The sequence below is a fragment of the Neopsephotus bourkii genome, unplaced genomic scaffold (assembly GCF_033783945.1).
Source record: "Neopsephotus bourkii isolate Nb327-2 ecotype Australia unplaced genomic scaffold, CSIRO-AGI_Nbou_v1 NB_245, whole genome shotgun sequence".
In the NCBI taxonomy this organism is placed as follows: domain Eukaryota; kingdom Metazoa; phylum Chordata; class Aves; order Psittaciformes; family Psittacidae; genus Neopsephotus; species Neopsephotus bourkii.
The window spans coordinates 323,565-338,200 of NW_026900755.1; the positions used below are offsets into that span (position 1 = coordinate 323,565).

At 37.7% G+C, this 14,636-nt stretch overlaps 1 protein-coding gene across 1 annotated transcript in view; it reads right to left on the reverse strand.

Moving 5' to 3' along the window:
* Positions 1–223: 223 nt before the first annotated feature.
* Positions 224–14,636, reverse strand: part of ANKRD27 (ankyrin repeat domain 27) — a 39,294-nt gene continuing 24,881 nt past the window's right edge. Inside the window, 13 exon segments of the mRNA XM_061345889.1 lie at positions 224–632; positions 1,790–1,862; positions 2,433–2,514; positions 3,849–3,957; positions 4,822–4,983; positions 5,567–5,686; positions 6,665–6,862; positions 7,441–7,563; positions 8,637–8,681; positions 12,787–12,906; positions 13,019–13,078; positions 13,380–13,577; positions 13,953–14,045. Of these exon segments, the coding sequence (XP_061201873.1) occupies positions 324–632; positions 1,790–1,862; positions 2,433–2,514; positions 3,849–3,957; positions 4,822–4,983; positions 5,567–5,686; positions 6,665–6,862; positions 7,441–7,563; positions 8,637–8,681; positions 12,787–12,906; positions 13,019–13,078; positions 13,380–13,577; positions 13,953–14,045 (1,692 nt within the window). The 3' untranslated portion in view covers positions 224–323.

A 14,636-nucleotide genomic window follows, 5' to 3' on the forward strand; every position in this document is an offset into this window, starting at 1 on the left:
TTTCATTTGGGTTTACTTGTTACACAGAATTTTTCGTAAGTGCTAAGTAAAATAGGAAACTAATTTTGCTGTCTCCACCTCAGTACGTCCCTGTTTGTTGAGTTCAGTAACAATCTGTCTGTTTAGTTACACCCCCAACATAAATCCAACAGAGAGGACTAAGTCTTCCAAAGTGCCAGGAGCATTCTGTTCCTGCACAGGAGTCATCCTGGATTCTGTCCTGAAGGCAGGCTTGCAAGTGTCAATCAATCCTTGGGTGTACAGTGAAGGGTTACTGAAATTGCCACAACCTCAGCTTTTGACATCAAATTCATACTTACTCATCAATATTCTGAAAGCAAGTCATCACAGCAGTCCTTTGACTGTGAAAAACTTGGATTTCCAGGGCTGGATAAACTATTATCGCTGACATTCTTTGCTGAAAGTGGCATATTAACAGTGTGTCTCCAGTGGGTTAGTTTACTCCTGTGAGGAACTTCTATCACATCATCATGTTTCACAAACTCACAACTGCATCCTGTGCCAATAATCTTCACTTCACTCCAGCGTTTCAACAGGTTTTAACTTGGCTTAACTTGGTCCAGTGTTTCAACAGGTTTTAACTTGGCTTTATCAAAGCTTTTGATAGCTAACTGTGAGGACAGGAAAATGGCACGTTAAGAGCATTGCCCGCTTTCTTCATTACAAAGAAGTAAAATGAATATAGTGTTTCTTGACTACAATTATCACATTAATTACATGGTATTGTTTACACTGAGAGCACAGCCAAGGATTAAAAATAGTGTACTTTGTAGGATACGAATTATATTCAGTCTACATATGAGAGAAAAAGAAGAGGCAAACCTGCCCCAGGCTATACACAGCAGTACCACAAGTGAAAAGATAACAAAGGCTTTCCAAAACTTACTTTCACTGCTCTGTCCCAATATCATCCTAACTCTTCTAAGCACATTATGTAACGCAAGTCTCAAGATACTTAAAATTAACAGCCCTTTCTTTTAAGAAACATGTAAGTACTAATATAAGTAATAATACAGACAGGCTCCACCAGGCCCTACTGAAGGCAAAGGCAAGAGCTCCCTGCTTCCTGACCTAAACTGTCAGAGAAAGTTTTGTGGTTTAAGCCCAGTCGGCAACCCAGAACCATGCAGCCACTCACTCACCCCCACACCTCCTCCCTCTGCTCCTGGAGGAATGGGGAGGAAGTAACCCCACCCTCCCACACCCCTTAAAGTCTCCTTTTGGTCATTCCAACTATTATTGTGTTCCATTTCCCCATCTAATTCTGAGTTTTCCTTTTCAGAGTGAGTGGCTGTCCTTGATTACTGGCCCCTTTGCAAAAGTTATAACCAAGAAAAAAAACCAAAAGAGAATCCAAGCATGCTCATGACAGATTTTCTAAGATGAGAACCAAAGAAATTAATTATAATACCCGTTTACTGAAATAATGCTAACAACAGCCCTCAGAAGCTGTAGAGTTTTCCAAGCCTTGGTATAACCTAGATTTTTCTAGCCATGACACAGAAAACAAGACAGAGATGAAGCCTGCAGTAAGAGGCTTAAGAGGTTTAAAACTAAGAATAAGCTGTTTAAGAGGTGTTACAGAAACACCAATGAAGTTTAAACAATGATGAAACATCAGTAAATTAACAAAGAGGTCAGAACTTTGGGGATTCACCAACAACCACTACTAAAAAAACTTTTCTGTTACATGTATCTATATTAACAGCAGACAAAACAATCAGATTTGCTGTTAACACAAATAATTCAAGCAAGTATTTCCACTTACCTGATGCAATAACTCACAGTCAAAATTAGGGACACTTTTATCTCTTGTTATTGTTCTCCGTAAATGTTTTGCTCTAAAAAAACACTTTAAAGAAATTAAATTCAACCACATTAACTCTTTGTAAAGTCTCTGCCACAGAAAATCCAGAAGATGGCACTACCTCCCCAGAGAAAGGCTGCTCATTGGCACCACAACCTCGGAATGATAGCCTACTAGTATTTCCTCTATTTTATCATAGAAGATGCATTAATGTTTAAAAGATCATAGGCAAGACCCAACCACTGAGTAAAGGACTAAGATAATATTTTTAAAGCATTCTGCTTTGAAATTCTTAATTCATAGTATACCAAGTATTAGTGGAAAACCAATTTTCAGTATAGTTGCAAGTACTCCTTTGCTGGCCAGCTTTTCCCTTCTGCTGCACAGCGCATCAGTGGTGTTGATCACCAATAAGCATGTCATATCACAACATCTGCCTGGTGATGTGAACATGCACACCTCGGAGATTAACATCTACCATAAAATCAGTCGCATGTAATGTGCAATAGTGCCTGACCCACTTTGGGGCTTTTTTAACCATTTTATTTCTTGTTTGCTTGTGAGAAACAGTAAGAAACATTTCTGAGGAAGCTGCTATGCTTACTTGTTAAATCTGTTAATTGACTGGACCAGTTGAAGTTGTCTGCTTATGGGATCATCAACTTTCTCACATGGCTTAGAATTCACTAGGGTTTAAAAGAACAGGCAGCTAAAATTACAATGGAGTCACACCTGAGAATTAAAAAATGTTCTGAAAAGTGGTTCTACTGACATTAGAAATAAAATTTTATAGTAAAACTGTATAATAGTAATAACCTGAATCAAAGTCACAATTTATTTTTGGAAATTTTAAGTTGCAGGAGTAAGCATCCTCCATCAGATTAGCATGACTGGCCATGCTTCTGATGAGTCCATGTAATTCTGGACCTTGAGTCCATTCATTCCAATTTTCACAAACCTGAATTAACACACAGGTGCTATACCAGCTCTGCATCAGTATTACCTACTCATGTCTTCTATTGTTCTTTTAGAACTATTCTCTTAATATTTGAAAGAACTGTATTAATCTTGGGCATCAGCATACTGTGATTAATTTTGGTTTTGTATCAAGGAAGCATTCACAGTCTTTCATAGAGAGCAGGCAAGACTTATTTTCAGAAGCCTAACTGAAACCTTTTGATGCTGAAATGGGTGCTCCTGCTCTTCATCTTCCCCAATTCTTACTTCTACAGCTTCACTGTCATCCTTCCACAGCTCTGGTGACAGCTGGTCCTCTGCTAGGCTGCATTGTCTACCTCAGCATGAAACCTGTTACACCCCCTGCCCCAGGTTAGTGAACTGCACCTGCTTGAAAATTCATCTGAAAAACTGAGCCAGCTAAGGAAAGTAGTGCAAAAGCAAGATCAAAAGTGAAGGCAAAAAGGAAGAGGTGAGGATGGATGGTGAGTAACACCACCTCTTTCAAGTGGCAATAAGCCACTGCATCAGCTCAGATGTACTGTCAAACAGTACCGTCTGTAGCCATGTATCTGCTTAGGCTGTATTATATCCTGCCATTTACTGAAAGTTAGTAATTAACTAACCATGCTTAATAGTTTAACCTTTGTAGCTCTTATTTCTGTCCCATAGTATGAGAGACACTAACTAATGGAAGAGTCACTCCCTAACCTGTTTTAGAGACAATTACTTCTTTTTTTGTTTACTTTGCACTGAAATGTACAATTATATATTGTACATATATATATTAATAATATAATATCAAAGGTGGCATGTTTTTTCACCTTTAAATGCTTTTGTACATAAAATTCCCCCCACGCAAAAAAAAGTGAAACTGAGTTTGTAGCAATGTCATGAATATAATAAAAGTATGCTGCATTTACAGTATTTTAGGCACTATCTGTAACAAATGTGCAAACTATCCTTTAATTATATATACGTCAATTATACAAAATACTTGATGGAGTCACACATGAATTCCTAAATCCCTTTTTATTCATACCAGTGGAAATATGACATGTACCTTTTTTTCTTATCTTGACAGAAGCATGCTGCTCACACTCCTTTGCTCTCTCTGCTGATGCAGGTGCATAGCCTGGTGCCATTTCCAGCAACTTAATGATATTTGAATTCTTAATTTTAAAAGTTTTCATTTTCACCATTATTAAAGAAAAAGAAAAACATGAATACAATTTAGGATTATAGTCTACACAGAGTGTGTTAATTAATTGCTGCTTATAAGAATGTAATGCACACCAAAAAAAACTCATTATAAATACAATTGTATCATTTTGAGTAGGGACAAGCTGCACTGTACTGAAGTGACGATTTTGTAGTCTTGACCTATTATTTTAAACTAAATTATTTATGGTTAAGCTTATTTCAGTTCAGATGATAATACACACACTAAAATTGATTCAGTACAGAATTTTATAGCCATTATGCTACATCTCAGAGGCTATTTAGGCACATAAAGATAGTGACCATGCATCAAATAATTAAAAGAGTGAAATTCTTCATAATTTAGTATTACATATTACATTATTCTGTTAATAAAGGGAAAGGTCAGAGTTATCAAAGACAGGATGAAAGGTATCAAAAGTCATGAAGGGCAAAAACACAGTGGATGGAACAAGAAAGACTGCTCTCAGTGTAACTGATTAGCTTAAGATGTTCATTTTCCTACACTCAACATTTCTTCTGCTGTCTCTGCCACTACCAGTACGTATTTTAATGTCATTTTCGTTCATGTATGTGCTTTCACTCTTTCCAATTACATCCCTTTTGTCTAGGATAACTTATTTTAGAAACACAACAGGTTTCATGGACCACAGGTACTGTATTGTACATTGTACAATGAACAGACATCTTAGACTTTCTATCATGCATAACTGTTAAGTATAGAAGTCTTGGCAAATCCTGGTGTGACAAGCAGTTATACCTGCACATGGAACTTTAGAGAAATTTAATGTCAGACATGATCTTTCTGCACTCACCGGCTCAGCGCAGTCTGCAGGGGTGCAGTTCCTTTCATTCCTGATATGCGTCATTGCACCATTCTGAAGGAGCAAGTCTACCAAGGCTTCGTTCTTCCCTATCACTGCCTCATGCAGTGCTGTATTTCCTTTGGCATTAGAAAGGTTAACAGAAGCTCCGTGCTGGGCAGCAAGATGAAATTGAAGTTATAAAGACAGAATAGCACAAAATGGAGATAGCACATGATTATTCTGGTTTCCTCTCCTTTTCAATGTATGAATGAGAACAATGTAACAGAAGCCTTGTGGATGTATAGGAACCCAGAAAGCATGTGCTAGCAATCAACACTTCAACAATAAGCCACCTGATATTTTCTCCTTTCTCATAGCCACAATTTCATGGATCAGCTCATTTCATTTTGGTATGTTTACATACTCCAAGTCTAAGAGTTACTAAAACAAAAAAGAAAAAAAAAAAAAAAGAAATTGCAAAACCCACAAACCCCCCTATGCGACAGAGTCATCAGCAAGAAAACACCTGCCACAAAAAAAGTTTCCATAAAAAAAGCTCACTGTACAACAGTAATCTTTATCTAATAAAAAACAACAAAGGAAGGAATTGAAAGGAGTGAGGTAACAGATACTCTAATTTTTTTCCCAAGTAGCTGTGACAGAGAAATACGCAACTAAAAATACTGTTCCTGAGTGCTGGATAAGTATCACATGAGAAATATTATTCTGAACATTCTGTTTTCAGTGATCTTACCTGCAACAACAAGGCAGTAGTTTCATACTGACCATTCAAGCATGCGTAAATTAAAGGGGTGTTTCCATATATATCCTTTTTATTTTGTTTAGCATTATAACCCATCAGATACTTTACCACCTATTGACAGAAATAACAACCTTTTAAGATACCAGCCAACCATAATCATGCAGTGAAAGCCCTCCTCTAGAATGAAAGAGATGGAAGAAAAAAGGGTGGAGAAGTCTCATCTTCGCCAAACAGATAATAACCACACGCATCTATTTCTATCATACTCATTTTCACATTCTACCACACACTTTTAAAGCAAACACAAAGAAAAGCAACTGAAAGGCTAGAAAATAAACCTGGAGATACGTGAAAACCATACATAACCAGTAACTTCACAAAACATGAAAACCAAACCACCACAGCAACAGTGTCCTTTCACCCTTTCCTCGCCAGAACTCATCAGAACACTTGGAAGGAATTGTGCTGTAAATACCCCACAAACTAACCTTCATTAACCTACAAGTTTAAGTTGTATTATTGTTTTCTTCTCCCTTCCCTAGTGCTTTGTCTCCCCTTCATCTTCGTAATTCTTTCTTTTTTTTCCCTCTTGCAGGTCTCAGTTCCCTATTTTTAAACCACTCATTTTCCACTTTTCTGCACACTCTCAATTTGCCTGTCTGCATCTACTTCTTCCTAGATCATTGTTTTTCCCCTCATTTATTCTCCCTCCTGTGTTAATATCCTTGCCTCACTAGCTCGTACTGCTTTGTCAATGCTTATGCTTCCCTGACTCAAAAGTGAGGGATGAGGTTGTCTTCTACCCTGAAAGTTCCACTTGGCTCATAATCTACTTAAATGAGTTGAAGACACAGAAAACATTTAACACTGTGGCTATTGAAGATACCAAGTTGCCCACATAACCTCCTTCAATAGAAAGTACAGGCAGAAAATACATAGGAAGATCCAGATCACAAAGTATTTTTAAAATGTTTGGCATACAACAGTAGCTACATTTCACTGTTACTGTTTCTATCATGTTGATAATTTCACACAATTTCTTGGTGGTTAAGTGTTAAATAACTTGGACTTGTGAAGAGGCTGAACTACCTGGAAATGACCCTTCTGGCAGGCCAGATGAAGAGGAACTGCATGGTTTGCATTCTTGGCACTGATACTGGCTCCATGTTTCAGTAAGAGACAGACAAGTTCGGAGTGTCCATGCAGTGCAGCCATGTGCAATGGTGTAAAACCATCTTCGTTGGAAACATTTACTCCTAGTCCACTAGCGGAGATCTTTGAAAACTTCTGTTGAGGAAAACAGACAACGGAACTACAAATATAATTATGCTACTCTCTGCTGACTAAAAAGCAGCCAAATACCTGCTAAGTATATACCGAAGAGGAAAACTGACATTACAAGAACTACAGAGCACAATTTGAGACCTTCAGGAGAAGAGTGAGTAAACCAGAGCAGCTTGGTAGCATTTTTCAACAGAACAATGAGATTTATTTTTATCTCATTTCTTCCAACATGATAGCTTCACATAGGGAAATCCCAAGCAAATATGGGGTACTGTATTTAAAGTTGGACAAACCTTAATTATAGCATTCCACATATTCTGAAAGCAAACTGCAAAGTTTTTTCAACCCATTAGATAATGAGCAAGTCTTTGAATGTTTCCTGTATCCAAAATTGTCTACCCTTCAATTAAAAATAAAACGATTTCATTATATCAGATGAACTGCTTCAGATCGATATATATTCCCTTGCTTTTCAGGCAGAGATACAGAGGTTTGGGGCAGTATCAATGCTAACTTCCCTAGAGCTAAAAGTCACATTACAAAAACGTAATTTAGTCTTTTTACAGAATGAATATTCTAACCTTTTGTACTGGCCCACATCTTGAGCACTGGCATAACGGATGGCAGAATTCTGGTTTTGATGTACTGGCTGTGTCATCCTCATCTTCTAAGTCTTCTTCCACCCATTCCAAGAGATAACGTACCTGGCATAAAAAGCAAGTCCCCCTTTAGAAAGTCCAAAGGCTCCATGTCCTCATAAATTTGCATATGTAGACAAGATTTCACAAACATACACTTGTGAATATCTCAGGGAGACTATACAGCTACCTCCTGGCATCAACTGCCCACAGGCCAAATTAAAAGATCAAAAGTTATTGTTGACAAAGCAGCTACAAACTTCAGCATATACAGCAGTGAAATACATTAGAAATTACTTCCTGCTACCTAATCAAGACTTCAGTGTTCGCTTATTCTCAAACTCTTCCAGTCCTTTTAGCTCAGACGATTTGTGCCAGCTCATATCAATGCAAATTTTGCCTCATCTTTTGCTTTACAAAACTTAAGACGCGGGAAGGGTGATGACATTTAACCCATATCCAAAACTGAGGAGGGGCACTGACTTTTCTCAGGTCTGTCAATTCCCAGCTGCTTGAGAGTTTTGCATTTTTCTTCAATATAAAATGCCCCATTTTTGAAGAAAGAGGCTCTTCAATGTTGACAGTCTTAGGACTCAGACCATTGATGTGCAATTTGTAAACAATGGTGCTTACTGCATGTTAATTTTATATTCAATGCAGCAAAAAAAAAAAAAAAAAAAACAGCTGTGTAAGAAATATATTTTTACCTTGAAATTCACCTATAAACAAAAGTCTAGAATCAGCAGCAACTTTATTAAGTCTCCATGATCACACCATCTGGCAATGTTACACCTGACATCTATCTAGTGTATTATTCCAAGTTTGTATTACGCTCAGTGAGACAAGTCTTTCAGAAACTCAGGACAAATAATTAAATTGGTCTCATAATGTAAGGGACAATACATTAACAGTCGTCACCCTTTCCTAGGTACGTGGAAATGGCTAACATCACGGCACTCAAAAACCAGGAGGAAGATCAGCGTACTTGTGTGTGGAGGCAACACCTCTCACAGCTCCTGCAGATCTTCTGGGAAGGTATTACTCAAAACATTCTTCACTTATTATTGACAAATAATTTCCTCAATTTCAATGAGGTAAATTGGAATTCAATAATATCCAACATCCACCCTAAGACTCACCATTTCTAGATCTCCATCAGCAACTGCTCTCAGGAGTTTTTGCACCTATGTATTAAGAAAACAATTTATTTGCTTTGTTAGTATTGATATTAAGCTGTACACAGGAAACCTTGTGTCCTTTACTAACCTCCCTAAGCTCATGTGGTAGCATTACTGCTTGCTCATTTCGTATTTGTTGATAAAGTTTTAAAGGAAAAGCCTTCTTCCTTTATGAAGTACAAAAGCCATGCAAGGCCATCTGATGATCTGACTTGCTTAGTTAAAGATAAACAGTACTTACCTAAACGGAGGACATGTAGCCCACACATGAACAAAGCCATGTAAGCTGATACATGTTACTATGCCACTTCAGCAGCAGCTGACCTTGCATTTCTGTTGTGAATCTAACATTAAAAAATCCCTGTCAAGACAAATTTCTACCCCGATGAATGCTAGTACTGTTTGGAATCTTCCTGAGCTACTGTGTGCTACCAGAGGTACAGAAGATGCAGATTTTATTTTACTATTTGAGAAACAATAGTTTAAGATGAAAAAGATGCTTTCCAATTGTTTCCAATCTGCAGATTACTGGTTTATTCCTATGTTAAAAACCCAAACATTTACAAATCTAACTTGACTGTAAGTATGAAATCTGCTTTTTTACTTAAAATCTGAAAAAATACAAATATCAAAGGGTATGCATTAGCAGAAACCAGGTCACTTCAAATCAGAGAGTTAATCCAGTGGACCAGCACTAGACCAAAAAGGTATGTGTATGCTCAGGCCAGATAATGCCTGAGTGCAACTACTGGGTGTAAGTATTTTCCTGTTTATGAGCTCTGCAGGGGGGAAAGAGGCAAGTGGGAGGAAGAAGAGATGGAAGGTGCTCTGTAATGCACAGATGCCATTCCCCTGATCCCTTTGACTGCTTTTGAAAGCAAGAGAGTAAGATGCACTTGTCGCCCTGCTTCTCTGATTCTCTACTCTCACATGAAGGAGCTGAGATCTAACCTGCCAGAAATGGGATAGGTGTCCGCAAATGGGCAGGGAGACTTGTCCGGCCTCTGCAGATCTGTCATGGTTTAAGCGCAGCCGGTGACTCAGAACCAAGCAGCCACTTGCTCACTCCCCCCCTTCTTCTCCTCCCCGCTCCCGGAGGGATGGGGAGGAGAATCGAAAGAGTGTAACTCCCACTGGTTGAGGTAAGAACAGTCCAGTAACTAAGGTATAACACAAAAACACTGCTGCTACCACCAATAATAATAATGATAAGGGAAATAACAAGGGAGAGAACACAACCGCTCACCACCTGCCAACTGATATCCAGCCTGACCCGAGCAGCAATCTGGCCCTTCCGGGTAACTCCCCCCAGTTTCTATACTGGGCATGACATGCTGTGGTATGGAATAGTTCAGGTCAGGTGTCCTGTCTCTACTCCCTCTTGACTGCCCCTCCTCCCTGGCAGGGCATAAGACTCAAAACGTCCTTGGTCAGAGTAAACATTACTTAGCAACAACTAAACACATCGGTGTTATCAGCGCTGTTCCCAGGCTGAAAGTCAAAGCCACAGCACTGCACCAGCTACTAAGCAGGAGAAAAACGACTGCTACTGCTGAACCCAGGACAAGACTGTTGAAGAATCAGCTAATAAACTTTGTGAAAGTCTGATTCAGCACTATAGCAAATTATTTTGGTACTGTGTTAGAATCGCCAAAGATTCTGCTGTGTAAACAAAGCTGTTTCAATATTAAGAAACATCCTGCAAGTTGAAGATGTCATGGGGCAACAGCTACAGTTACATTTCAGTCTTTATCTAGAAATTACTATCTTGCTGTGACAGCAGTGTGTGGCAAAGCAAACTAGGAAGGAGACTGAAAGGAAGTTGTGTTTTACTGGTCTGATCTATCTCTTCAGGGTTTTAGCAAAAGGACAGAGCATCCAGAGCTGAAAGATCAGAGGCTAGATTAAATCTCTCGGGGGTTTTTTTTCAGGAAAGCTTCTAAGTTTTATTTTATTATTACTTGCCAATACAAGGTAAAGCTCCTTGAAGTGATACACTGGGCACTCAAAGCAGAATTCCTCTTTGCTAACTTTGAATGACTAAAAGTTAGCCCTCTTACCTAGGTCAGTCTTTTAAACTTCTAACTACAGAATAAAATGCAGTCACCAAATGACAATGAAGTGCAACTCAGGTCAAACTAAGCATGTCTGCGATTAACTCCTCTCTGGAGGTACTGATTTCTCTTCACTAAGGAGGTAAAGTAGACGTCTGAAGTTAGGACAATTGTATTTCAGACATCTGAAGTTAGGTGGGCTGAATCCTAATCTCTGTACATCTAAATCTAAAATTAACTCCTCTCTGGAGGTACTGATTTCTCTTCACTAAGGAGGCAAAGTAGATGTCTGAAGTTAGGACAATTGTCTTTCAGACATCTAAAGTTAGGTGGGCTGAATCTTAATCTCTATACATCTAAATCTAAAATGGACTATATATACTAGGGAGGCCTCTGCTCCCCATATGTCTCCCCTAATCATACAGGATAATGTCAGTGGAGATTGTAAAGGTCTTGATGATCTTCAGGAGCCAATCTTATCACATACAAGATGCTGAACAGTAATAGCAAGCGACCCACAAGCTCTGATAATTTCTTTCCAAAAATAGCAACCTCCTTATAGTTCTAAAAACTGGCTCAGGCCGTAGCAGTGGAGAAGCATACAACATCTGTTATTCAGCTTATAGATAATTTATTAAGAGTACTTAGAGCAAAATGTCTGCTACATGCATTTCCCCATCTTTCTAGTTTGCTTTCTCATTCCTCCATGGAATATAAGTGCCTTTCTTTAAATGTAAAAATAGATGAAATGAATCTACTGCGGTTCACCTGCATGCTCAGTTTTCCTGTTGTTGAAATTGTGCAGAGAGTTTAGTTCTAACAGAGGATGTTCCAAATTTACATGTCTGGCTCCTTTATTCTCTCTTTTCTAAGTTGTAAACAAGCCACATAAAAGACATATACCATAACAGAAAGGAACTAAAGCTGGATTACAGGAGAAAGTTCATTAATGCCAAGAATCTAAGGTGTAAGCTGCTTGTAATCTTTCCCCTGGTTTAAATTACAGTCTTAACTTTTGGGTGTGATAAATTTGTTCCTTTAAGGAAAAATAAGTCCTCAAGTGAAAATAGATAAATCTATGAATTTATGACATTAAATCTATAAGGTGAACTTTTATGCATATTAGACCTTATTTAGAGTACTTGACTTTGTGCAAGCAGGGAAGAACAGACCTGCATTGAGGCTGTCAGAGTAACTGATAATGAAGTGTGAAGTAATATTGTCCAGTCAAACTCTACATCTTTGAGCGTCTTGAACATTTTTAGAAAGCAGAAACTTTTGGCAAGAGAACAACATTTACTAGCAGGAATAGGAAAAATTTTAATGCAGAGGTGATACAGAGAGAAACAAAAATACTAAGGAAGTCAATTTTGACAAAAATTGAACAGGAGAACTGGAAAAAAATGAAGAGAGAAGCATCAGAAGGAGTGGTGATGTGACAGTCTTAGGAGGGGATAAATGGAAAGCAGGGTTCTGAGGTTTCACATGAAAAAAATTCAAGAGAACGACATCTTGTCTGATGTGGATAAAGCAAAATCAGCAACAACATATGTACAAGATATTTAATACATAGTGTGTACTACTTCACATGTTACAAAATGGATTTCCTATGCCTATTTCGAAAGACTGTCTTAACATTCTAGTTTGTTGTTTGTCAATATGCCTCTAATAGTCTCTTTCCCTGACAGATTTTTAAGTTAACAGAGGCATTCAAATTCTGGACAGGACAGCAAGGTCCTTGGGGCACTGACTGCCACTATAATTTTACAAACTTCAACAAATTCAGTTATGTATGCAGTTATGTAGTTAACTACAGTAAATCTGAACAACTACTCCAAATATGCTTTCAGTTTTCCCCCAGAAATAACCAGTAAAGCAGTTGATACCATACAGGTGTTTTGATACTCAGATAACAAGCACGTGAGGATAGCAGCATATAATTTTCCAAAACAGACAGAAGGCTATTCTTGAATAAGCAGTTTAAAAGAGTGCTCCAAAATACCACTCTTCCAGCTCCTTCTCTTTGCTTATTGTTGGAACTTATACCTTAGTCTTACCTCTTTATAACTGTTTTTCACTTCTTCTTGTCTTACATCAGTTGATGCTGATGACAGGCTTGAAACAGATGATCCTCTGCTGAAAGTTTCTGTTGACTGCTGAGGAGACCTAAGTGGCGACTTAAAGTTGGAAAAAAAACCCCAAACAAACAAAACCCCACACAAAAGTTATTTATCAAATTAAGCAGGTTAAACAATGGCAAAAATTTTAGCAACTTGCATTCACTGTTACCTCAGAAGCACTCTGTCCTCTTTCAAATGTTAGAGAGTTTAATTCCATCAATGACAAAATCTGCATAAAAATATTAATAAAGAGAGCCAATGTAATTCCACTTAAAGAAGAATCTACTGACTGAAACACAACTTAGCCAACAACCTAATATTAGTAACAGATTATGACTGAGCAGATTAAAAGCGCCCATTTACAAGTTTATGTTCCATACCACATGCTGTATTTCTGCTACTAGATTTAAAATGTGACCAGTCTCCCTTACAGTGAAACATACACTTTAATTTTAATAACACCAGACCACAAAATCCTATTAGCAGGTAAGCATCTACACCTCCATGGGCTAGAAGATAAAGAGCAATACCTTGGAATTTAATGCACACTGTAGAGAAGTCTCTTTGATCCGGTTTTGAATTTCTGGATTTGCCCCATTTTGCAAAAGCACTTCTATGATCCCTTGATAGCCCCAGCGAGCAGCTATATGGAGAGGAGTATCTCCCTTTTCGTTACCAATATCTAGTCTACAGGATTGCACATCATAGTAGACTAAAGCTTTGACGCACTGGAAAGAGAAGGAGAGCTATCAATAAATTATAGTATTGTCTCTCAATTCACATAACATGCAATCCTAAAAAGGCTTTTTTCATTGCTGTTCATATAAGCTATTGGCTGAAATGCAAGGTTTTACAGTTCAGTGTCATTAAACAAAGAGGTAAATAAATCAGCTGCATTTGCACATTACTATCTTTTATGTGAATGTATAATAAAAATTGCTATGAACTACTGAATAATGTCCTAATTTACAGTGTTAAACAGTTAGCCTCCAAACAGTTTTTATTTACTTTTTTTAATATGCAAGTTTAGTGCAAATTTGCATCACAGTTTAGCTCCATTCCATTAGAATGCCCACTTAGTTTGTTAGAAAACAATTACTTACATCCTCATGACCATAAGTGCAGGCTAAATGAAGTGGAGTATTTCCATTATTGTCCTGAACATCAGTACTTGCCTTATAGTGCAACAAGAGAAGCTTTAAAGAAAAATAAAAGTAGACATTTAAGTAAATAAAATATTAATGGACAAATAATTGCTGGTATCTAGCTTCTGTTACGGTTCTAGCATGATGAAGCACTTCATGAAACTAGCTATGTCCCTCCTATTTCAGACACTACACTCTCAGCATTACAGTACTGGTTTTGCCCTACCCTAGGAACCAAATAAAACTGCTTCTTATATATTTAGAGTTGTCACTGAAAACAGGAATCACGTACTGCAGCAAACACTGCAATACATATACTACATGATAATTTATCCTATATTTTAAGAGCCTATGAAACTGATGACACAGCTTAGTTTCAACAATGCTACCTGAAGAATCTCATATTCATATATATATATAAAATTCAAGTGTATAATACTTAATGTAGTTTACACATGCTATCATAATGCGTATTCACAATGTGAAGTCATTTAATTTATTGCAATGACTGCAATGGTTCTTCTGCCTTAATCAAAGCAGAGATGTTTATAGGCTCTCCATCTGAACTATGTATAAGAGATTTGTGTTTGCAAAATGCATGAATTATCAGATATGCACAGCTGTCAATTGCTTGGTTAACGC